At 31.1% G+C, this 26977-nt stretch overlaps 2 protein-coding genes across 4 annotated transcripts in view; one reads left to right on the top strand and one right to left on the bottom strand.

The window, feature by feature from the left end:
* Positions 1–20454, bottom strand: part of LOC105256780 (neuroglobin) — a 30049-nt gene extending 9595 nt beyond the window's left edge. The window contains exons 1-2 of one of the 2 annotated variants that reach the window (XM_011267001.3): positions 20053–20454; positions 14330–16206 (exon numbers count right to left, since the gene is read on the bottom strand). In XM_011267001.3, coding sequence (XP_011265303.1) covers positions 14330–14523 — 194 coding nt within the window. In that variant the 5' untranslated portion in view covers positions 14524–16206; positions 20053–20454. Of the gene's footprint in view, positions 1–14329; positions 16207–19830; positions 20026–20052 lie in introns of those variants that run through there. The other variant, XM_025412426.1, reaches the window with a different exon arrangement.
* A 1848-nt stretch (positions 20455–22302) lies between these two features.
* Positions 22303–26977, top strand: part of LOC105256781 (RNA polymerase II degradation factor 1) — a 59858-nt gene continuing 55183 nt past the window's right edge. The window contains exon 1 of one of the 2 annotated variants that reach the window (XM_025412433.1): positions 22303–22369. The gene's annotated coding sequence lies outside the window, so the exon portion shown is untranslated. Of the gene's footprint in view, positions 22370–23715; positions 23859–26977 lie in introns of those variants that run through there. The other variant, XM_025412432.1, reaches the window with a different exon arrangement.

Below are 26977 nucleotides of genomic sequence, written 5' to 3'. Positions count from 1 at the left end.
TATTTTATGTATTTTTTAGTTTATGTATAATATTCCGGTAGGGGCAATATTTTTCTCTTTTAGCATCTGACAACAAAAGTTCATTGCAAGTCTCTAAAGTGGTTTTCGGTTTAAAATTTCATATTTTTTTCACGGAAATTTCAACTGCATTCTTTTTTGTAAATTTTTCTTTTTCGCATTTTTTTGTTTTTTATAATGTGTCACTTAGTTTTTAATTATTTTCGAAAAAATAAAAAATATGTAATTTCAAATGTATAATTGATAGCAATATTTCAGAGCGCGAAATTGATCTAGAACTTGTTGATGATGAAATCATCTTTTTCATCAATAATATCATTCATCTCTAAAATTATTAACATACGCAATCTGTCACTTGGTCGTTGCCAGCTCAGCGAATATGATCCATTCTCTTTAAGAGTGGTACGTGTTCCAGTTTCTCTGACGACCATCCCAAAAGAATCGGTGGAACGTGCCTAACCTTCTTTTTTTCCGAAGGATTTTTCTCCGCTTCATCACAACGATGGTGGATGAACCAATTTGTATTCAGTTTGCATGCATAATTCAAATTCTATCATTTATATATTATCATATTTACTAGATTGATAATAATATTCAGATTGCGTTGCACCAATTTGATAAAAAAATGCGCTTTGCCAAAGAAAGAGATCTCGCTTTTAACTCTATTGGAAGAATTTTTGAGGGAAATATACTAGATTCATTCGCGTTTTAGAGCGATATTTATATAATTTGTTTATTACCAGATATTATTAAAAGAAATATTAAAAAATATAAGAAAAAAATATATATATATTAAAAGTTATTTTATAATATTAATAGAAATTTTTTTCGTATCATTATATGCAAGAAAGTCATTGTATGCAATATTGCGCTCTTATTAAAATACAGCAGATTTAAGACAACATGAATAAATAAAAAGTCAAAATGGAGATTATTAAATTAATAAGAATTGTCAAATATACCTTGATTACACATCTCTGCGTTAAATTAGCTCGTATTATACATTTATGTAGGAGAAAGTAACCCTTAACTTGATAATGTGTAGTGATCACGAGCCGTGTGTATAAATATTTAAGAGTAGTCTGCTTGTGTATCCATGGCGTATATTATTATTTTGTTGCGTGACTTAACTATAGTAAGCAACGGCATTCTTCTATAATATGACTTTTTTATACATATTATATGTACACGTTAAAAACACAAAGCCGCTCTTACCCGAGAAAGCCGTTTATTTTTACATGAGCATCAAAGTTACTATCGAATACATTTAGCGCATGTAGTTGCTTTATTAATTCTTCCGTGGCTAAGTGAGATATTTTTAATGCTCCGTAGCACAATTGCTTTTTTCCTATCTTGGAAAATATTTATTTCCTTAATATTGCTGGGGAATAAAAATGTATTCGTATATAAATAAAAAATTATTACGATTGAACGAGAATTATCGTAGTATTTTTCTTCCATCGAACGCGCGTAAGTCAGTCGCTTCATTTAAATATTTTTTATTCAAGGCAGAAAACGATAAGATTATAGGGATCGAGGGAAATAGGGAGATATTCATGAATGAATTTGATGTTATAAATTTGCCGCTTAAAAAAATATGATCGACGCGTCGCATTGATCTCGCACGCTTGTAGTCGTTTATTGATTTCCGAGGCTGCGTTGGACCAAAGGCTGCTTCGATTCCGCTTTCCCTCTATCTATCTATCTCTCTCTCTCCTTCGTAACTGTTGAGGATGTCACGTATAGCTAGTGCGAGCTTAATTGAGTTACCTTAAAGCTGGATGCTTGAAGGGAATCGATGAGCGCGTATATACATATGTACGCACGTATACGCAAATATTATATGCACAGGATAAGCGAAATATACATACTTGTTATAGAAAAAAATTTATATCCACTTTATATGGTATCAAATAAAAATTAATATTAATACAATGTCAATTGATAGAACATCCTATAAGCTTTTGACATAAGAAAATTAAAAAATTAGTATTATAGAGAAAGATTTATATGTAAATAAAGTTAATTTGATGCTCTAATATTTTTAAATAAATTTAATTTAATTTATTTCTCTCTATGCCAATTTTATTTTTTTATTTTATTTTAAATTGTATTAAATTGTATTAAATTGTATGATTTATATAAACTTTTATTACAAATTATATACAACAAATAATTCTGTTTAGAATAAGTTCAAAACATATAAAGGATAAAATATATAACGTGGATATTAGTGTAAAATGTATTTCTAAACTTTTACGTCAATAATATTCAAAAGTATGAGAGAGATCTTAGAGAAAGAGAAAGATTATGAAACTAATGAAAATTGTCTAAAAATCAATTATGATTATGTTCAAAAGAGTTTGAGATTTAAGGTTATACTAATATACATATAGTGCAAAACTTCTATGTCATTATTATTATCGTTTTATTTTACAAAACATTTTTTAGACTACGCATCTTTAGCTTAGATCTAAATTACATGTAAGGCACGCACACGCGCGTGTGGAATGTATATAGGAACGTAGATTTGCTAACATTGCGATATAACGGAATTCCCAGATTAATCTTATCCAAGGATAATCACTATGTCATATTGACCTCCCTTCTCTTATTACATGCACGTACGCAATCTATACGAGATTTAGAATTCAAGAGGAGTTCGCCCAATCTATGTATATATTATAACTTAATAAAATATGCAATACGAGTAGCAACGTTGCTGATATTTATTTTGGTTTCTTGAATTTCGCATTCTAGTCACTTTTGATTTTTTTTTTATTTTAATCACTAGAATACATTTAATTTATCAAAAATGAATGTTAATGAAATTTAACAGTATCTCTTTGTTCAATTTTGCAAAAAGATACAATGGAAGTGTATTATAAGTTCATGAGGACATAAAATAAATATTTTACTTATTGTTTATAATTTACGATCTTTAATGCAATATATAATAGTAAAAAGTATAGTATAATAATTCATATATTTTTTGAATATTGTTGAACTATTAATGGATTATAATGCATATTTTCGTATATCTTTCTCATATCTACTTTTTGTTTATTATATTTATTACATTCTTTTATTATTTTATTTTATTGAAATAGGAGCTAGAATATATGATAAAAATTAATAGATGCGTTATTGATTGCTATTCATGCTGTAATAAATACTTGATAAATAGTTTATCTAAACTGCATCAAAATTATAAAAATTAATGTAAAATTTAATGCAGAGAGAGGTATCAAATTTTTGTTGGACTTTTTATTAAAGATTGCGAAATTACGAAATATCTACAGATCATAGACAAATATATACATTAATAGTTACAAGATAAATTTGAAACAAAACTAAACAAGTGTTACAAGAATGTTATTTGATAAATTTTGCTACAAATTTTAAATTATAATTCTTCTACGTTTATCCATAAGTTTATGGAAAAATTAAAACATGCACGCCATATGTATATATCCATAGATTATATGTGTGTTTTATATATATATATATATATATATATATATATATATATATACACACACACACACACATAAGTTATTATTTTCCGACAAGAAGTGATAGATTAAAGAGAGATTTATTCTATACAAGGAGAAAGAGAGAGAGAAAGAATTTTAAGAACAAATATTATAAAATTTATGTTATAAGGATTTTTTTTTAATTTCTTAAATAGATTAAATGTTTATTATTCGTTATTAAATAAGACACTAAAAAGTATCTAATTTCTACATAATATTAATAAGTTAATATACTGTGGAATTAAGATTTATCTAACTAAGTGACTTTATTTCATTTCAGCTTCCACAATGTTGTTTTGAATGATAACAATTAAGACCATATGAGATATTGAGTGTTATTAATTATACCGATACGGCACGCTTGAGTAACTCGCAAAATTCAGTAGAAATCAGAATTTTATCATATATGACGAATACTAAATTCTCATAAATATGAAGTTATTTATTGCGATTGCATATCAGTAGAGTAACATTATATCAGGTGTATGATTACTCTTGTTGGTTTCGATAATGTCGGATCGAACGGAAATAAACAAATTGAAATATGTCCTTGTATATTGATTACATAAAAGCGTGCGTTTACAACGCAGTTTTGGCAAAATTACATTTAAATTATGTTACGCGCTATATTAAAATTAAAAGTTTAAATCGCATAAGAGGAAAGAACCAGGAGATTAACTTTCATCGACTGCAATTCAAATTATACCTTCAACTTTTAATTTAATATTATTGAACTAACTATATTATTATATATTTGTTCTCAAAACAAAATTAATTTAAATTTCTCATAGATATAGATATTCTTATAGATACAGAAATGAAGGGATAATTTTTCTTTTGTTATTACATATATATTCTCTAATTCTTTTTTGTTATTTATTTTCTGCGCAAGAATTTTTGATTTGGAATATATTTGGAATATATTTAAGTGTGTCACATTCTTTACAATTGTGATCGTGTCGAGTTATCAAATATAATTAATTCTCTTCTTGAGTCTTTTTCCCTTGCTAACCATGGATTAAGACAATTTTCCATATCAAATTAATTTATTTTCCCGAGTAAAAGTAAATTCGACTCCATTTTCACATTGAACTATTCCGGTGTAAACGTTGACTCAGCTCTGCGTTAGTGCTTCATATATTGCGAAAACGTCAATATCAGGAAACGTATTGCTCGCCGACCAGTTGGGAAAAATAATAGAAAGTGCTCGTGTATGTTTTTAGAACACAGCTTTCGTAGCTTACGTGAGCTTACGTACTCTCTTAATTAGCGCGTATATTTCTTAAATGTATAGAAAGTAATCATATGTAAAGTGGAATTTTTGTTGAACAAACAATTTTATTTCATAGAATTTTTATAAATATAATAAATAAATAATTATAATCCATAATAAATATAAATATAATGCATAATAAATTTTACTGCTTTTAGATCTTTGTTTTGAAACTTAAAGTAAATAACGCCATATGTGAAAAAATGTATTTGTATTAAATCAAATTTCCAGCTGTGTATAACGGAATGACATTTCTGCGATATTAAATTAAATGTTCAGATTGATTTATAATATTGTGAAAAATTGTAAAAAAACTGTTTTCTGAAGTTTTTAGATTGTTGACATTTTACAGAATTGCATTATTACTTTAAATAGTGTTAAAGAAAGAAAAAGAGAAAGAGAATAAAACACTCGATTAACTCTTGTTTATTTTTTAATTTAAACATAAACTGTATATTTTTATACATATTTGCTTGCTAGAGAGAGATTCCTCTCATCTATTTTTATTAATATATTTTTATCAGATTTACATATATATTAGCCTGCAAATTCGCATATCATGTATTATATAATCGAATAATTCATGAGATGTTTATGTAGATATGTATACGCGTTTTTTTTAATAACTCAAATAAAACAACAAATAAGTCAAAAATATATATTTAATATAGTATAGAATATATAATTGTCTATATATGTGTGAAAGACATTACAAAAATATTATTTTATATATATATATATATATGTGTGTGTGTGTGTGTGTGTGTGTGTGTGTGTGTGTGTGTGTTTTGATTATTATAAATATTTTGTTAAGGTAAAACGAAATCGAATAATTAATAGCAAAGATGTATTTAAACGAGAATTAAAATGTAAGTTAAAAAAATATTTAAGGGATTTCATAATTAAATTATGACATTATTGATATATAATATTAGACGAAATTATGGAAATGATGAAATTATGCAAAAATTGTAATAAAATTTTCATTAAATAATTATAATTATTAAAAGTAGAAAGTAGCAAGAAAAGTGAGATTGACAATGAAAAAAACAAGCAATTAAAAGAAAATTACATTTACCCGATTTAACCAGTATTACGATAATATGATTTAATTAGAATCAATTTAAAGAAAGAGATTAATTCAAATATTCGAGAATAATGACTTTTTTTCTGAACAAACTCATTTATTTTACGTCTCAAAAGCAGAAAGCACTGTCATCATTTTCACGTTAAAATATCGTCTCTGCGATGCCATTCTGTGTGTGTATGTTTTCTCTTCGCGTGTGCTCAGCTAGCTCCAATATCGCGAATCGCGCTATTTGCGCACGAGCAAATAGATGGAGCAGAGAAAACTGCACCATCGTAAAGCACGGAAGATATTTCTGACGAAAGTAGAAGAAAGAGAAATACATCGTTTGCGGTATCGTCAGTTGATCAAATTGAGATATCAGGTCATTATAAAATTTACCACACCACGATATTTCATTCTTGTTTTATCATCTTTTCCGTAAAAATGAAAATTGATACAGAGAAGTAATAATATACATTTAAGGCATATTTTTAAATTACGTTTTATATTTTTCTTAGAGCTTTGATTAATATGCAATTTTAAAATCTTTTCAAAAATGTGATATAAAAGCATTTGAAAGATTGCATAAAATAATTAAAAATATTCTTACAATTATTTCCAGAATTTTAGTTATTTTTCCATCTTTTCGCGATATTTAACGGCATTATAACATTAAACAGCATCGAGCATTTTTCGCATTATTCCTATTTTAAGCAATCGGAGTACTGATCCCGTTCTATTGTTTGCACTCATCGCCTGTCATACGCACTCGGTTTCCCTTTGTATGACAGTCTTTCTCTTCTCTCATTGGTCAATAATAATAAAAGTGTCCTGATGCTCCCAGCATGTGCGATTGGCGTAAAATCCGTCAGGCAAAACTGCGACGAAAAACATTCTTCCGCGCGAATGAATAGATTTACTTCGTAAATAGCGACTTGTCGTTCTTGCGGCAAAAATATGAAGATAAAAATGAATCATTTAATTGATAACGAGCTGAATCGCGTGCAGTGAGAAGAGAAACATGTCGATCAATCGTGTCGACGTTATTGCAGAATCTTTATAATTTCTTCGACTTGTATATAATAAAGGAAATAAGGTTTTATCAATGTTTTTATGTGTTTATCACTTTCTACATTTATGTATCGCACATATTTTCTTATCATTAAAATATCATACGAGATGAAATAAAAAATAATATTTATCTCACAAACACATAAAAGTGCAAAAATAGAAAGCTGTTATGAGAGATTTGACCTAATTCTTGGGATAAATTTTATAGCAACTTAACCCTTCTCGTGATTCGCTCCTTTTGTGTATACTTGTGTATCAAACTGACGTGAATACTCAAGGGTGCGCTGAGGATCAGGAACTCTCTTGTTTCTCAAAGGATTCGCGAAAAAGCAAATCAAAGAAAAGTGAAGTGAAGAACTATCTACTAGTGAGCACTACCAGATGATGTGGAAAGGAAAGAAAATACGAATGGCCGGTTGTTTATCCGTAATTTCCTGAAACATGGACCTAATTTGAAACTTGCCTTTGATATCATTCTTGACGAATCATTTACTGTTTCAATTAGAAATTATCGAAGCTTATATAACTTGAATTTTTTTCTATACAATTGCCCTATTATTTTGTTTATTTAATAATTAAATCTAATTTTTTAAGATCTTGACTCTAAAACACTGAAATATCTAATAGTAGAAATAGACAATAGTGAAATATTGATGAGATTTGATGCAGACAAAAATCTCTATTGCACTTAAATAAAAGAAATATATATAAATTTATAAAAATAAAAATAAAATTAAAAATAAACGTTGAAGGATTTTAATTAATCGTTAGTTCTGTATTACAAAGTCATAAACATGCAAAGTTAATTAGAAAAAATCCTGCGCTTTAAACAAATCGAAAATAAAATCTAAAAATATAAAGTTCTGTATAAATTTTTGACTTTTCAAAGCAAAGCATCTTACAAAGTGAATTCTATTTTATATTGCCCAGTGCTTTGGATGCGAATCTAAAAGAGTGCAGTTCCGTACTTTTTCGATTTTTCACGCAATGACTTTTAAAAGCAATGTTTACTCCATATCGCCTGCAAAAACTAAAAGAATAAAAATGTGATTAAATGTTTTTAAACGTTTTGCATCTAAAATCCTAGGTAATATGCTTCAGGTAAATTTTTATCTTCTAATGTTCATAATATTAAAACCAGAGATAAACAATAATTATGTAAATTATGTAATATATGTAATAATTAATGTTCGAGGAACAGTAGGAAATAATCTTTTTTCTGTAATATACTTCAAGATATACATATATCATTGAGATTGGTAAGACTTTTAATATTCAAAGTCCCTAACATTCAATTTTAAAGAGATGAATATTTATCTAGAAAACATCGAATATAAAGGCAAAATTTTATAATTTTCTTTAATATCATCGTTATCTAAATCTTTAAATTCTGAGAATTGCTAATTTAAAGAAGCTATTTATTTATTTATCAGTCTTTTGAACGCGTATATGAGATTTATAAACATTTCTCCCTTGAGTTTCCCACATTAAATATTAATAAAACACGCAGTATACAAAGAGAAGTCGAGCATGTAAAACGTAGCGTACGTTGTGTACACATGCTTATAGTTAAAATTTAAAAATACACACATAAAATACATCTAATAATTCAATACTAGTATATATTATATTATAAAATATTAAAATTTTTCAATTGTGTGCGAAGGAGGAAATTTTCTTTGCGATTGATTTTGACGCGTAATTCTCTATTGCAGAAAAGGAAGACGAGAAACACATACATCTGTGTATTTATAAAAGACAAATATAGCGAATTGCTCTCTCTCTCTTTCTTTCTCTACACAGCATCTCTAAATATTTAATCAAGTTCGTGAATTTATCTGCGCGTATGTTTTCTCATTGATTCTACGAGGAAACTGTTTTGGCCAATAACCAGAATTTCCTGTATGACAGAAATGTGCAAATCTCGTAAAATACAAATTGATTCAAGGCAGAATTTTCTCATCAAATTTAAAGCGATTTAGATCGTTTCGATAAATTAAATTATTTTAAAATATTATACTTTTAACTGTCTGAAATTTATGAGATATAGAGAACTGTAATCTCATATTATAAAGATGAAAACTAGTATAAACATTAATTGCATATAAATTGTACATCGTATTTTAATTATTATTAATTTTATTATTTTTCTTTTCTATTATAATAAAATAGATTCTTACTAAAATCTATCAAGATAGATAGCAATGACACAAACATATGTAAATTTATTTTCATCAATGTGTCTCAGAAATTCAATCCGAGATTCAAATGTAACAATATGATAAAGAATCTATTTGCATGCATGTTTATTTTTATTTGCGACAAATCGAGTGTGACAGAGATTTATTTTAATTATGGATTGTCGTCAATTAAATCGGTTACCCTTTCAATTCCCATTTTTTTAAACAGATTAAATCGCACATTTAATAAAATTGACCGTTTTTAAAGCTCATCTTTTTTTATTGATCCTCTTTACTTTCTTACTGTTAACTGATGCAATCCTGAATTATTTTATATTACATTTATAATTCATTCTTTGTGCAGCAATCATCTCTTTGTATCACGATTTTCCAGCTTATCGGATACAAAAGTCGAATAAAATACGTTACGATATTGCCATTCTCTAAATAAATTAATAATATATTATACCTATATTTAACATGAAAAAGTATTTTGAATATTTTAATAATGATAAAACATTATTTTATCAATGCACTATGTATTTTCTTCTTATTCGCTTTCTCAATATGATTGTTTTACTTTTTCCTTTAATTGATTTATTCAGTATATTTTTAAGAAAAAAATCATTGAAAATATAACAATTATTCTCCAGCGTGTATTTCCGAAATAAAATAGAAACTAGATATAAGCAATTAATATTTTTCATTTAAACTTTTAATTATAATTTTGAATGATATAACATTAAATCACAATTTCAATTATTTTAATTCGCGCTTCTTTAATGCATTATTATTCTGAATTATGACCTATTCCATTTCCTCGCGTCAGTAAAGATCGAACGCATATATGTAATGGAGGGAAAAAGTCGCGATAGAGTCAGGCGTCAGCTTGCCTGATAAAAAAAAGGATGTGAAGAGCGGGACAGTCCGGGTTATGCTCGCTCGATTGTTCAACTTAATCGCCGTCAATCCAATATTGTAGATGGGAATAGGCACGATGGGGTTCTCGCATGGCCGTCGACGATGCGGACTTTTGATTTGAAGAACTCTAATTCACGCACGAGGTTCTCGAACGAGACGTAATCTCGTTTATGGACGTATTATCAGATCAATGTCCGATTGTGCCTGTGCCGAAGGGTAAACGACAAGCTACTCTTCAAACTGCTTGACTATATTCCTCAATTAAAAGCGAGGGACCTTCTGGAATCTCGATTATAACCCGTTGATAGAGTAGCTTATCGAAGACTCCTGAGAATTCCCCCTTCGTCGATACTATTACAACTTGAATGTATTGTTATGAGAAATATGATGGTATTTTTCTTCAAATCGAATCTTTTTTTTAATAATTTTTAAATGAAATTCTAGAATTTATGGTTTTGTCAGATGATAAAGTAGATTTTAATAGGTATATGTTTGTTCCTATAGTAATTTAAAAATTCGATATCTTGTATTTTTGCAAAATATTTTTAAATTGATTTGAAAATTATTAGAATTCAGAATCCAATCAAGTACGAAATTAGATTCAATTAGCAGTTATAAAATTATTGCGGTAATCTTTATGGATATTATATTTATCATAATTTTGTAATCACGTTGAAGATTTTCAATCTATTTAGCATTCTTGAAAAATATAATAAAAAATAACGTGATTACTGATTTATTGGGAAAAAGAAGGTGAGAGAAATTTATTTAAAAAAATATATATTATAATTTTTTGAAATATTTATTTTTTTTTTTACTTTTGAGACTTTTTTCATTTTACTTTTTCATTCTAATCACGTTTCTGAAATGATTATCACTGAAATATAAGAAATTGCACGGTCGAATTGCGAATTGAAAGATGATTTTGAAAATTCTGTTGGAGGAAAACATCAGCCCGATTTTATCGAACGTCTGATGCGAGCGAAAAGATTCGTAAGTTGGAAGTTAGAAAGCTGACAATTCCGTGACAATATAACAAGTGCTTTTGTTCGAGCGATAAACTAGAACAGGATTGTGCCAAATCGTGGCAGATATTACTGTAGCTCGCTACCTTTGTGATCGAAAGACTGCGAAAGGATGTTCCTACACAATTGCGACTTTCACACAGCGATATATAAAGTAATACTCCTACGAAAAGACAGTCTTTCCTCCGATATTTCGGAAGACCCTTGTCAAGACGACGAGGATCCTCCGGAATATCTCGTCCATGACTGGAAATTCTTGCCAAATTCTGTAGAAATTAGCAGACACGAGTGTCAGTCTCTCAAGTACTTGACAAACTAATTATATGATAAATCTTTCGGATTCGAACGTCTTTTCTCTCAAAGATCTTTACAGTACGACTAAATCTGTTTCCTCCCTGGAGAAAAGCATCGAAATGGAAGACGTGTCTCGTATGAAATGCTTTGGAACGAGACTTTATCTACATCTACTGGGTCAGTTATTTATGGAAGCTTTTTAATCGGGTCATTTGTAACATTCATGAAAATCGACTTAGCTTGCTTATTCGTCAACGATAATGTGATGAGCCATTTTTTTCTGTGAGATATAATACGTTTTCGTTTTTCTCATCGTCATAAAACGAAAATGGGATACATCAATACTTTCCTTATATTCTGTATTTTCGCTTCAAACTTAAAAACAAATTTAATTAATCGGATAACGGTCCAGTTTCTTTTATTATTATCGCTTTAACGGAATAGAAAAATTCATGTTTATCGAGGATTAAACGATCTCAATTACGGTGGTCTCGAGATAGACCTGTGCTTCCACGTTCAATCTGCGCGTCATAGCTTTACACGATCAAAATACGGGGTCTCCAGAAGGAGGATTATCCCTCAGTTCGATGCACGAGCGATGACACGGCCGACGGTCGGTTTACGATCCACCGATGAGCATTCTCTGTGCAAAGGAACGTCAGTGAAAACGGGCGTGAAGAGAGCGTGAAGGATCGACGAGTACATCCACCCTCTTTCAGGGTTGCGTCTGACGTTGATGACGGCCTTGAAGAGCCTAAACGCTCAGCTAATCACGTAATGGCGCGTGATACGAAACGCGACGTGTCCCCAACCCTGGAAAAATGTATACGACCGTCATCCTCTTGCGGAAGGCGAAATTTTCAACACGATGTCCCTTTTTATCCCTCGACATCCTCGAAAGACGAAATTGATTTCCGGCGCGCAATTCTGTACGTGCCAAAATCTCAAGTACATTATGTGAAACTTCTGTAATGGAGACATCGTTTACTGTCACGTTGAAATTCCAATTACATTAGCCCCGCGGTATTCGTGTTGGTTTCTATCGCGCGAATGCCAATTTAAATGCTGGAATTTTTATAGAATGACTCGTGTCACTTGTAATCCCGAAGAGAGAACTCTTTTTTTTTAGATACTCTGAAATATCGTTAAACAGGGATACATTTGGTATATTAAATTTTGCTGAATTATTAAAAAGTATAAGGTTCAGAATTAAAGTTGTGTGAAAAAAATGTCTAAGCAACTTTTCATCAAGCGACAATCCATTAAAAAAAACCAAGAATGACACATTGAATATATATCCCATTTATCTTTAATAATGTAAGAAATGTTTTAATTTGTCTGAAAAAACATGTTTTAAGTTATTTAGATAGATTTCATGAAAATTTTTAAATAATATTTATAAAAATAATGATAAAATTATATTAATATTTGTGTGTGCTTTATTATATGATGAAAAGTGCAAATTCGCTTGACCTGGAAAGTGCATAAAATATGTTTCTGTAAAGTTGTGTTCTATATATATTACATGTAACAGTTTTCAAAACTTCACTTGTGTTTCTTGTTTACGAGCTTGCCCGTATGATGAGTTACGTATTAATAGTGAAGACATGCGTGTATTTCATGTAAAACCGGGTAAATGAGAAAATTTATTTGCTGAAAAGTAAGAAATAATTGTGATTTTCTTTTTAAAAGTTATAGCCATCATTCTGTCTTACATTTAGATATAAAATATAATTTCTAATTAAGTTTGTAACATATAAATAATAGATAACTCGGATATATTTTATTATTATATTTCATGTAATCCCCGCGAAATTAATTTTTGTGATTAATTAACTAATTAGAGTAAATGCCAGCTCATTTATTTTCAACGATATTGGAGTATCATTTATCAGAATAATTATCTTAATTGACTCAAAAAATTATTAGAGCCAGAAAACCAAAAATACTTTTCATACAATTCCTATCACATTTCATCTTTTCTGTCTATCATGAAGAGATAAAATATTACAGTATCAGGTATAAAGTAACGAGCACGCCATGTGATCGATAATATGTGAAACAAGTGAAAAGTATATAAAAATATTTTAATAATTATAGACGTTACCCTAGCGCTAAGAAACTATATCGGAATAAAGTCATTTTTAATGTTTTACTAATACAAAGATTATAAATCTACAGTTAATAATTTATTGCATAATCTACTTTAATATATGTATGAATAAAATTTGCAAATTACGCGTTTCAAAGGGACACACATATTTTTGTACATTTGTAAAATAAAAAGGAGATAAAATATATTACCATATATTTTCAGTAATATAATAATATACGCTCATTCAATGAGAAGTATGATTTATCGGGATACTTTAATTGGCTTATAGGATTGCCAGGTTCAGAAAATTTCAATCCTCCTACAATTATTATTATAATTATTATTATATTTCTTATTATTTATTTTATTATTATTATTATTTATTTATTATTATATTTATTATTATATATATTTATTATATTTTTTATTATTTATTTTTTTATTATTATTATTTATTATTATATTATTACATTTATTATTATTTATTATAATAATTATTATTTTTATTATTATTATTTATTATAATTATTATTATATTTGTTTATATATTACAAATAGATCGCTTATATATATAATATTTAATTGAATTATTGTTCGATAACAATATAATTTAATTAGAAACTCTAGGAGAAAGAAAAAATATATAAGAGAAAGTTTAAATACTTTTTCTCGTGAGGTTAATGTAACGAAGAGAGTTATTAGAATTTCAAAAACCGTTTAGAATTTATAATATACGATCTCCCACATTAACGAGAACACGTTATATTTTCGCGCAAGATACGATCGTTCGCTCGTTTTTGAAGCGAGCGAGTCATAAAGGGCTCGCGACGTTTTAACGACGGCTTACCTTATGAACATGTATACGCCCGTGGGTTCCAATGCCCTGGAGACCGCTTTCCAGCTTGCGATAACCGTAAATTTTTGCCTGGCTGTGAGCGGAAGTCGCGGATCTGTGGCGGCCGGCGGCGGTGGCGAAGAGCCATCGTTTCCGGTCTGATTGCGCGATTTCGTGGTGGCCAGTTTGCTCAGTTCGCAACCCATGTTGAGGCTACAAGTCTCGAACGCGACTTCCTGTGCCGCGAAAGACACTAACCGACCCGGCCAAGCCGTAACGTGGGAGACGATCACCACTTTTCCCCGCGAAATCCGTAAATTGCGCGATGACAGTTAGATTCCGCTTCCGCTTCCTGCCACTTCCTCAGTCTAAGTTTACAACACATCGGAGGATCCGGAAGATCGCACTGCACTACGTTAAGACGGACGATACGAAATACCATCGGCGACGAAGAAACTTTAGTTTTTTGTCGAATCGCAGATCGGCAGTAAAAAGATGCTTTGGATAAAGAACGCGTGTTATTTTTAAGTTCTCTGGGCGTAATCTTTACATTGCTCTCTACTCTCCTGAACACAGTGCACGTGGTCGAACTTGAAAAATCCTCGTGTTTTTGTTGGAGTCTATTGTCTTTTTTTTTTATTAAATCGTCGAGTGATACGAGGCAACCGCTGAAAGCGAATGATCGAAGAAACTTGCCATTCACTTCGAACACTTGGTGGCCGGTGAGGAAGATTCGTATCCATGTATTACTTCAGCGTACGATCTTGATGAGGAGCACGTGCGCTTTTTAGAGCGAGTCGGCCGCTTCTAAGTTGGTCGTCTGTGAACGATCGCCATCGCTGACAGCGCGAAAATAAGCAGAGCAAGCTTCGTGGAAGCTTTCCCTCTTCATACGAATCTTATTATGTGCCTGATATATTCTTGACGTGTATACATTTATCCTTTCTTGTAATTAAGGACGCACGATGATTCCAAGACGCGCATTAATTCACCCCCACATCTCTATTCCCTCATCCCTCACTCGAGCGTCCCCCGTCTTCTCGCGGTCACCCATCGCTTAAACTTCGCGTGTTCCCTCTCCTTCTCACTCTCAGGTTGCTGCTTTTCTTCTTCACACCAAGTTTTCCGCTCTGTGAGTTCATCTATCTAACCTTTTCTCCTCCATTTCTCCTTCAACATCAATTCTCACCACTCGGCGTGCCAAATTTTCCCTTTTTCAAGATCTCTGCACTTTATCGCGCGTTTTTGCTCCTAAATCTTCCGCTATCGATTTCCCCGCTTTTATCACTAGAGCTTTATGTATCAGTTCATGGTCGTCTTATTTCCTCCAAGGATATCTGTAATTGCTTTCCTCCAGCAATTTCATCCAATTTTCTTTACCCACGTCTCGTCTTTTCCCTTCTTTTGCACGTTTTGTGTCCAACGTACAAGCTCATCTTCTCGTTTCACTAGGATCTGTTTTCCTGCTGTTGAATCTTTTTTATTATTTATTTCATACTTATCGGGCTTTTATATCACATATTTTATTCATTCCCAATCTCGTCCTTTTCTCCTTTTTTCTCTTTTACTTTTTTCTCTCATTCGTTCTTCTCTTAATGAGACTTATTGTATATATTTTCACTAAGTGTGCAAATTATATCCTTTCATTATTTTATAATAAATTCACTTTTCTCCTTCTCAGAAGTTCATTAGATTCATTAACTCTTCAATGTAACAGTCTTCATGTATCTGCCATTCATTTTCATCACTGATTGTCCCTCGAATTATTCGAGATTTTTACTAATAAGCGTACAGTTCGCTTCATTTGCTTCACTGGTCCAGTCGATGATTATGCAAACAGTCACAACCTCCTTAAGTATCTTCATGTTCCTCGATTTCCGGGATATTAACTAGAAGCATACACGATTGCAATGATACCTTTCATATTGCGGAAGGATTGATCGATCTCATTTACGACGAACACATTAATCCGACAGCGAGTGACAGATCGAAAGGAAGCCAAAGACATACCAGACGATCTAGGATGTCGGAAGAACCGACATTCAATATATAGCGTGACAAATGAAACTCCAGGCCGTCACTTCGTCGAACGAATCTCTTAAATACGAGGAATGCTTTTCTAATCAAAGAATTGAAAAAAGCTCGGAAGAGAAAAATCTATTGCGAGTTTTGCGCTCGATAATGCATCGTTATCATCGATCTCTCTCAATTATGATAAATCTTTAGAAAATTAATATAAATAAAAAGGAACAAGAAATATAATAAATCTTATAATTTGATTTCACTCATTTCTTTAATATATCAGAGTGCGATAAATTCTTTTTGAAAATGATATATATTTAATAGTTGAAGAACAATGTCACATTTTTTTAAAGTGATTAATCAAACGATAATATTTTTAATCGAGAAAAGGAATTCGTATATTTAATAATGCACGAATTCTATGTACAATTTTATTTAAAATACTATCCGATGTTGCCGTCTCATCTTTCTCGTGCAAGAAATTAACGCTTTCTCATTATCCGGCATCAGTTTAGTCCAGTCACAAAGACTTTCCAACTTAGTTCGACAACATTGAACGACGTGACGCTTCAATTAACGTAATGGCGGTATCAAATTGGATTCAGTTCGGGGCAAAGGGATGAACGAGACATCTTGGCCGACAAATCTTAGCCAAGTCGGACGTGAAGGGCCGTTCGTCGAGCGGAAGAAACGAAAGAATCAGGAGCGGCGAGGCGGAATTCCGGCGACATTGATGGAGGAGTTTCGAGGGATGTAGAGGGTGGTAACCAAACTCATCTGTGTCATCGCCCTCCGTTCGATTCTCGTCGGAAAAGCGCGTCAAAGAAACGGATAAAACGAACGACAAGAGAATGTATACAGGGGCGAGAGCTCGACGATAAGTGGATGAAAGTGTCATAAAGCAACCGGGTGTAATCGGAAAGGGGTGAGTCTCCTGTTCCTTCTGTTCCATTGGGACTGTTCCTCGCTAACTTTACGTTCGAGCTACTTTATGCTCGTCTCTGTAGGAAACGCTGGACGTACATATCTCAACGTTGATAAGCATCGCCGTTAAAGTTGAGCGGAAGTAAGAAGCGCAGCGCGGATAACTTGAATGGCTTTTGAAGTTTCCGATGCAAAAAGCGTAAATGCATCTCGCTAAAGCGAACGTCCGTCGCAGAAGCGAGGGGATGCCACGGTAACGTCGGCTCTTAATGCTCGACCTTTACAGCCGTATGTCACTTAAAAGATATGGAATACTTAATTTTTCACGTAGAAAAGTTTCTATGCGCCCCTGCTAAAGTATTAAAATGTAAGTATTCACGATATGATTTTGTTGATCGGCGAAGAAAATGTCTCTGTCTTCATTTTTATTTGATTTTAATATCTGTTTTGATATCTTGATGATTATTCTTATGAATATTGGATAAAAAAGAATAAATGCAGTTTGCTTATTCGACTATTATAAATATTTTTGCAAATATTTCTTAAATTAATTATTATATATACTTGTATATTTTATTTAAAAAAACCGCGTTTGTGTGTTTTACGAAAAAATATCCCTTACAAGCTGACGTGGAATTTGATTTAATTTCGATAGATTAAATATTGCCATATAGTTTAATATTGCGTTTATTTCAGCGTCAATATGAGATGAGAATTAGGCAGCAATAAATGTGTGATGAAAGTATGAATCTTTGCGTTTGTAATCGTGCTTGAAAGAGATTTTAATCTTATATTCTTATATCAGATAAATATCAGATAAAAAAGAATTAATAAATGCACTTTGTTTATTCGACTATCATAAATATTTTTGCAAATATTTCTTAAATTAATTATTATATATACTTGTATACTTTATTTAAAAAAAAATCCGCGTTTTTATGAAAAAAATATCCCTTACAAGCTGACGTGGAATTTGATCTAATTTCGATAGATTAAATATTGCCATATGGTTTGATATTGCGTTTATTTCAGCGTCAATATGAGATGAGAATCAGACAGCAATAAATGTGTGATGAAAGTATGAATCTTTGCGTTTATAATCGTGCTTGAAAGAGATTTTAATCTTATATTCTTATAAATATCAGATAAAAAAGAACTAATAAATGCACTTTGCTTATTCGACTATCATAAATATTTTTGCAAATATTTCTTAAATTAATTATTATATATACTTGTATACTTTATTAAAAAAAAAATCCGCGTTTGTGTGTTTAACGAAAAAAATTTCCCTTACAAGCTGACGTGAAATTTGATCTAATTTCGATAGATTAAATATTGCCATATGGTTTGATATTGCATTTATTTTAGCGTCAATATGAGATGACAATCAGACAGCAATAAATGTATGATGAAAGTATGAATCTTTGCGTTTGTCATCGTGCTTGAAAGCGATTGGAATGATCGAACGCAATCGAATGATACGCAATTTATCTACAAATGTTATATCACTGTTACTTTAGGAAACGCGATGGAACGCGATAAAGAGACTGACATGTTATGGCGATAAGCTATCGAGCATTATCACTGGATTTTAGAATCAAATGCATCATCAAATGAGACTCGTGGGAATTATAGCTTGCGGGCTGAATCAAATCCAAAATTGAACCATTAACGCTTGATAATGTTTCGCTCTACTGTAATGCATCTCATAATTCATGTTCTGCATCTAACAATTCTTTTCTTTACATTTTGAAAAGCTCGCGTTCTCGAATATTTGATAAATTTATAAAATTTTGCTCATCTCTGAAATTATTATCCAAAATTATTTAAAATATTTAGATCGTGTATAATCTTTATCTTGAAGAGATTAAATGAGTTTTTGAAGCACAGCGTCACTTTTTAAACATTTAGCGCCCTAGTTTCCTGATCTCTTTATCCATGGATTCTTTGCTAATAAGAATCGATCTCATTGATTAATAGGAAATCGGTATTACTTTGCTCAACATCATCCGTTTCTTTGCGATTTTTTAACATCAAGTTAGATAAAAGAGAAATTGTCTCTCTTACTATCTCTGTCTCTATCCATCTCGATCCTTCTAAACCATTTTACGAAGCTTTTTATGATTTAAAAAAAGTTATCGATATCGAAAAAAAGTGACCTAAATATTAATCAAAGAATCTATACACGAGAATACGTTTTACATCAATTATTTCGCGTTAATGCAAGATAAATATAATAGCATATTTTTTAAATCAATTTTGTGTAAATCATATTTTTAAAATCAATTTCTAATCATGATTGGTATCAATATTTACATATGCTCCAAGTTAATTAGTCGCAATAAATTTAGGAAAAATATCGCGGCGATTTCGCCAACGATGCATCGTTTACGCGAACGTGAAAACTAGGGGTCGATTCCGGCAGCCTCAACACATTTATGGAGAATCGAGGGAAGAACAAACAAACGCGCCGCTATCGAAAGATAAACGGCTCACGGAGCAAAATCCACTTCGCCCGCGTGCTGCAAATTTCCGTCACGCGTGTCCCGACAACGGATGTGACGTACCAGCAGCACGTTGTCGTGATATATCACCGAACTCGCGTCTCTCGATCAATTTCCTCCCGTCGTGGACAAAATTATCCACGACATTTCCGTTTCGTCGGGGATCGCCCAAGCAATTTGCGGAACAGCCGGATTAAGAGAGAGAGAGATAAAGAGAAAAAGAAAGAGAGGGAGATTCGCCCTTGCTCTCCTAATGGCTCAATCTACTCGTGACGAGAGTCCTACATGAATCATGGAAAATTGAGCGATCGAGAATCATTGGTTTTCCTCGTCGCTTCCGCTTCACTCGCGTGTCACCACGGATCGATTACGCGCGTCTCGTTCACGTTTTTCGAGATCCTCTCGACTCGCGGGGGGGCGGAAAAGTCTTCCTCTTCCTTCCGGCGCGTCCTCGATACCCCGCGTTCGATCGTTCGCCTCGATTCCGCCGCGTCACGCGCGACGATGACGACTCGTCATCGTCGTCGTTCGCGCGGAAACGCGCGCGTACGAGGCCAGGGGTTCACGCGTCCTCTCGATCCGCGTCGCGGATGCGTGCGCGCGTTTTCTATCTTTAGAATATCTCCCGGGGCTCCCCGGCCGGATACTTGGCGCGGTGCTTCGGCGTCGGCCGTGTTGCCTACTGCCCAGGCGAGCCGAAACTGAGGCATCCATAACAAGCAGGCGGCGAGGATGCGGCGCATGCGCGCTCGCATCCCGCGCGCGCCGCCGACGCGTCCCGCTCCTGCGCGCCCTCTCTCGTTTGGTTTCCCTCTCTCTCTCTCTCTCTCTCTCTCTCTCTCTCTCTCTCGGTTCCTCCTCGCGCGAACAATTAATCGGCCACTTTTCATTTTTTCCTCTCGCATCTTACCTGGCAGGTGAGTAGAGACTTTTTCGAGATCTCGAGTTAATGGACCTCAAAACAATCGCCTTTTCAAATATTTACTTCTCTCGCAGCTTTTACAAACGTTTTGCAAATGCTTTTAATCTAACCGATCAGCGGAAAAGTAACGTCTTAACTTTTTTTTCATTACCGTTTTATCGAGTCCAATTTATAAAACTTTTCGAAGAAATAACTTTTTAATTGTTTTGACTGTAATTCTGAAAGATCCCGGTGGAAGTATAAGCTCGGCAGAGAAGTTAAAGGAAACATGTATCTCTCCGATAACCTTAATTTTGAATAAAATTATCCCACGAGGAGCTTTGAAGAGCTTAGTGACCTAAAGTTTAAATTTTATTAGTTTCTATGTAGATCCACTCCTGCGACTGTCCACTCCTATTATATGAGGTTGTTCAAATATTATTGCAGAAATTGCGAGTTGAAAATATATATCCGCGGCACTTGACTCAAATTCGTGACCTTATTCGCGGAATCGCAAGAGAATAAGCGTAGAAATCGTTGTTGTATGTTTGTAGCTTTCAATTTTGAATTTGCAAAATGTAAATTTAAACTTTGGCATATAAATGTAATAGTAACGGCAAGTTTTTCACACGTGATATGTAATCTTTTATTTACAAAACGCTCGCGTATAATTTTCCAAAATTGCGCGAATATTTACTGCGCGACAATTTGAAAAATATAACGCGATGTGCTCCGCCTCTAATATTTAGAGTGGCGAGAATTAATCTCTTTTTGAAACAAATGCACGGTGAATGAGTGTTGTGGGAGTTCGAGCATGAATAAATGTTGCCGCTTTTAAGCACTCCAAGTACTCTCAGTTCAACAATTTTATTGTCCCTGATTCTCTCTAAGCTCACTATAGTCCACTTGTCCAATATTCACGTATTTTCATGAAATCTCATAAGTTTAAGCTTAACCCATACTTTGGCATATATATTGCAAGAGTATAATATTCATATCTTCCTTTATATTCATATCTTCCTCCGTCTCTCTTTGTCTTTCATATATGCACAAATATTAATCAGTTGACGTACATGTGATACATTCAAGTGTCACGAGAGAAAATGATTTGCATACATTAAATGCAAGCACTGACATAACTATTACATTTGATAGTTTAGGGATATTAGTCAACTTTATAATCTTGCTTTATACATGACAGGATTATGTCATGGAAGTTCTTGCGAGTTCCTAATAGACTTGTCATAATCGCAGATTGTTATTCTAGATCAACAAGGATTAATTGGCGTGAATTAATATTCAAGATAACATATAATTCTACAGTTGACAATTTTATCTTTTACATTGCTTTTATTTAGAAATTAAAGTGTGATTGAATTTTAATTATAATTAATTTCGTACCTGTTTCTTGTAATATATTAAATAGCCGATGTATCTCTTTTTTTTAAAGAAATACGTTTTCAAGAATAAAAATTATCGTCACGATATTTTTACTCTGATTTCAGAAATATCAGTTTTCGAATAGGCACAAGACCTTCGAGAATTCTCCTTCCTCATCAAAAGGGAGCTTACACAATCTGAACGAAATTGCAACCTAGTTGCCCTAGTCAAGTTTGACCTTTCAGAAAGCGTTTGGGAATCACGAGAGCGTACGAAGAACAAATTTTCCTCTGACACGTTCTCCCTAGTAACTCATCATCGGTAAGTAGAAACTTTCGTCTGTCTGCAAATTACCTGCTAGAAAAAAAAAGAGTTACACTACCTGCCGGATACTGCAAATGAATCTCGAATTATAAACCGGCGCACAAAGTTGTTTGAAATTTCAAGCCTGTCGGGGTCGTTTACAAGGTAACCTTATCGACCTGAATCCATCAGTTTGAATGAAACTTTGTTCGCATAGAAGGTGATATCAGATATGAATACATTTCGTTTTCACTCGTAATCTATTAGGGGGAAGTTTACATATGAGTTAGATAAATTTTGGCTTTTTATTACGAGGCTATTAAAAAAAAATCATTTGTATAATGTTTGTTATTATTTGAAAAAGGAATCATTTTATTCATGTTACACTTAAATTGTCATTATGCTTAATCATTCATTAAATGTATGATGTATCAATATCTCATTTCCAAAAAAGATTTATTATTCCTTCTTTTTTTGATATAATTTTTAAACGAATTATAAAAAAATTTATTTTTGAATTTAATAAATTTATTAAATTATATAAGATAATAGATAACGCGTTAAAATATAAATTTAATTAAGAAAAATAATTCCGTTGTTCTATTTTATATTAATTTTGCCTATTTTATATTATTTTTCGTATTTATATTTTTATATTATATTTATATTATATTTAAATATATTATATTTTATATTATATTATATTTTTATATTATATTTAAATATATTTACATTCCAATTTCTATTAAATTTAAATTATCAAATTTGCATTTATATATACACCTATGTAAACATCTCAAGTGAAACAAGATAAATTATTAAATGTCGCATGAATATGTCGTATCTTTCAACGTTTAGCTTCCGTTACCGAGGATTACTGTTGAGCCCTTGAATTTAATCTCAAGCTAGAAGGGTCAAACAAAGAAGGGAAGGAACTTATGCGTGAGGCAGACTTCCAATCAGGGACTCGCGTTAACCCATCCAAAAGCCACAAGGTTCCGTTGCCCCCACACGCTTCCTCTTAAAGTCAGTTTGTCACGAAGTGCGCGTTTGAATCGACGTGCCTCGATAGTCTTTTCGGTAAATTGGTTTGATATAACAAAATATTTATAACGTAAACGAATTTATAACGTAATGAATTTATAACGTCTATAAAAACAAAAAAAAAACATTTTCAACATCAACACTTTATGAAACACACATTACACTACATTAAACGTACATATCGGCGTTATTATTTTTCATAATATTTTGCTTAATTTCGCACAATTTATTTTACATATTCGTAGTGCATTTAATTTCGTTGGCGTTATTTCTATCGCGATGATATAAATTTATTGCGTCATGTTGATTTAAAGTTTGTTGCAAACGATTTTGTGTGCAAAATATACGAGCTATATTTCCGTGAAAAGCGTGGGCAAGCTATATTTTGTGTTAGAATAATCGAATGTGAGAGTCCTTGAATGTTATAAAATAGCACGGATTGTGGAAATTTTTTCGAGTGTTGGTAAGTCCATTGTTCATAATAAATTTTCTCTCTCAAAAAATAATCCTACTTTATTATAAGGAATAATAAAATAAGAGAGAGCATTAATACGGAATACATTTTCCATAATTTGTTTTTACGAGTGACATTGGATGTAATTTAAATTTCTAAAAAATGTTATTAAAAATTTTTCATCACGGAATATATATTTGTATGCGCATGCTGTTACATTAATATGAATTCTATCTCTCTATTCCCGTATATCATTTATTTTTATAGCTTATCGTTACGACATGCGACAAATTTTTAATATTTTTATATGCTAATTGAATATCCATTATAATTTTGTGTTGACTTGTCATGAGATACATTTTCCGTGTGTGTTTGCGGTATCAAAAATTAAAATTATAATTCAAGTAATTTGAATTTAGTCTTGTGTTTACGATAAATTTTAATATTAATTTTAATGTAAACAGTGATCAAGAGTTATTTTTATATTTAGATATTACATTAAGATAATATACATTAAGATATACATTAAGATAATAAATAAGATTGTTAAATTAATTGGTTAATTATTAATACAATCTTATAATCTAATAAGTTTCTCTTTCGGATTTTGATTATTTTATTATTTTCTTATTCTTGTATCATTTTTTTCAGTAGTTCGTTCTTTTGATAATAAAATTGAATTCGTTTGCTATTCACACGCCGTAAATATCGATCGAATATTGCAACAGTCGGTTTTGACGCAAATTTGAATGCACTCTGTTTCACCACGGAAACGGAACGCATCCTGCAAGAAGACGAGTATCTGGATAAATCATCTCTCGGAATATTTCTAGCTTTCTCTTTTTCCATCGCGAGTTTGCGCCATTTCGCATTTCTCTATTCAGTAAAAGAATGAAAAATTGCTCATTTTCATAATTGACCGCGACATTTCGCTGAACTATAAAGAACACATGAATTTTTTATTTTAAAAATTTATAGCAAATGAATCATACTTTCATATAATACTTTTGTTTTTACATCGCAATTATACTCGGGATGTTGCGCGTAAATTTTTTAACAGGAACTGTAAAAAAATGGAAATTATATAGAAATTATGATTTTGAAATATTAAAAAAAAAATTACAATATTAAAACTAATTTGAAAAATTGAATTAAATGTTTCTACATCTTCGTCGCAACGAATTATAAATGGGAATTTTATTAATTAAAATAGCAATAATAATCCTACTGAAAGACTGAAATAAGAGATCTTAAATTGAATAGAGATTAAATTAAATAATTTAATATCCTTCGTGCAATAAATTATGTAATATAATATTTATTTATATAGTGTGAGCTTAAAACAAATGACATGGTACTTAAAAATTATTTCTTTTGAAGTATCTCTCAAATTCAGAAGAGCAAATTTATCGAGAAGCGTATTACAGTTTCTTTCACAGTATTACACATTAAAGTACTCTGTTAACCTATTTTATAATGATTACTGCAAAGTGATTCTAAGGAAGTTCTGTTTTTCGAGAACGCGATTCGTTAAGAACGTTAAGAAAATGAGCGTTATAAAATTACAGAATCTCTCGATCTTCAGTAATGGCTAAAAAATTTCCTTTTTTATTGAGCAGCATGTAAAGAAAAAGTACGTTAAGAACACTTATTTCCTTACAGCAATATATACAATGGAAAGAGATGTGACAATCTAAAAAATAAATTCAAAAATTTTTTCTCAAAGACAGATTATTTCCTTGATTATTTCCTATATAATACATCTTTTTCTTGTAGAACAACATATTTAAAGATATTTTATATTTCTTTTTAAGAATTTTACTTTGCATAGATAATCAATTCCCTTTTGAATAATATTATTTTCCAGACTTTCCTAATTTGATTTTTTTTATGCTTATTTATATGCAGTCTTTTTAAAGCAAAAATTATCTTGTCACTTGATATGTTATTCCGATCAAAATTATTTATGCACTTCATATCCTGCCTGAAGCATTTGACTTAAAATTTTTTCTAATTGCTCAACCATCGGAATAATTATACCATAATTAGTTGCTGCAATAGCGTTTCTAATTTCTACTTATCGCATGCGAGCAAACAGGGTGGCGTTACGCATCGTTCAGCAAATCCACCGTTAATCAAAACAATTTCAACTATCGGATTTATGTATAAGAGGCCTATATATTCACGTCGATAATAGTAAAATCGAGTACGCATATATGCCGATATTTTACGCCTTAGACTACATCGGAGAATTAAACGTAATTTCAGATAAATGGCTAGACTAACCATTGTATTACGAACACTTGAAATAGAAACATGTTTGATGCTTTTTCGATAATTCAATCTTGTTCTATTCGATCTCATAATCATAATTTAATCCGCGATATCTGATTAACGAGTGTTCTCGTTAATTATCGTGTCACACATTTAAAATTTTTTTATCGATTCATTTTTTGAGAGTACGCCATTAAGTGATATTGATTGCACGTATTAAACTTTTTTTTATGATATCGGATAGAATCTCTTTTTTATTAATTAATACTTTGAAAATAACTTTAAATATAGTGTATTAATTAATACAGCTAGTTTTAATTCTGTGCGTATTTTTTAGAATATGTAGCAATGCGCGAAAGTAATTAAATAATGTGATTATCTCTTACTTTTATTTAAAATTGGGAAAATTAAATGTTAAGCTTATAATTTCAAATACACAGTACAGCTGTGACACAACTTTATTATGTTGTTTAATAATAAAGTGAATTTATTTTCACTTACTCGTTCATTTTAATTAAATAGTTATTTATTTAATTTAAAACAAATAAATATTTCGCGAATTAAATTTTTAAGAATGAAAGAAATTTTAATGAAAGAAATTAAAAATCACTAATTTATGCAAAATATGACTATTTTTTTGTAATTAGAACTTTTGTAAAGACTAAATAAAAAGGTTAAACATGAAAATAAAAATTTACTTGTAACTTTAATTTACTTATAACTTTACTTATCATTTTTTTTAATTATTAAAATATATATGTTTATGTGCACATTGATAGAAAATTTCAACGAATAAAGTTTATATAATCATATTTAACTATGGGTTCTATACTAACAGCGAAGTAATAATTAGC

This window comes from Camponotus floridanus, unplaced genomic scaffold, assembly GCF_003227725.1.
Source record: "Camponotus floridanus strain SB8 unplaced genomic scaffold, Cflo_v7.5 scaffold50, whole genome shotgun sequence".
Classification (NCBI taxonomy): Eukaryota; Metazoa; Arthropoda; class Insecta; order Hymenoptera; family Formicidae; genus Camponotus; species Camponotus floridanus.
This window is presented reverse-complemented; position numbering and strand designations above follow the sequence as displayed.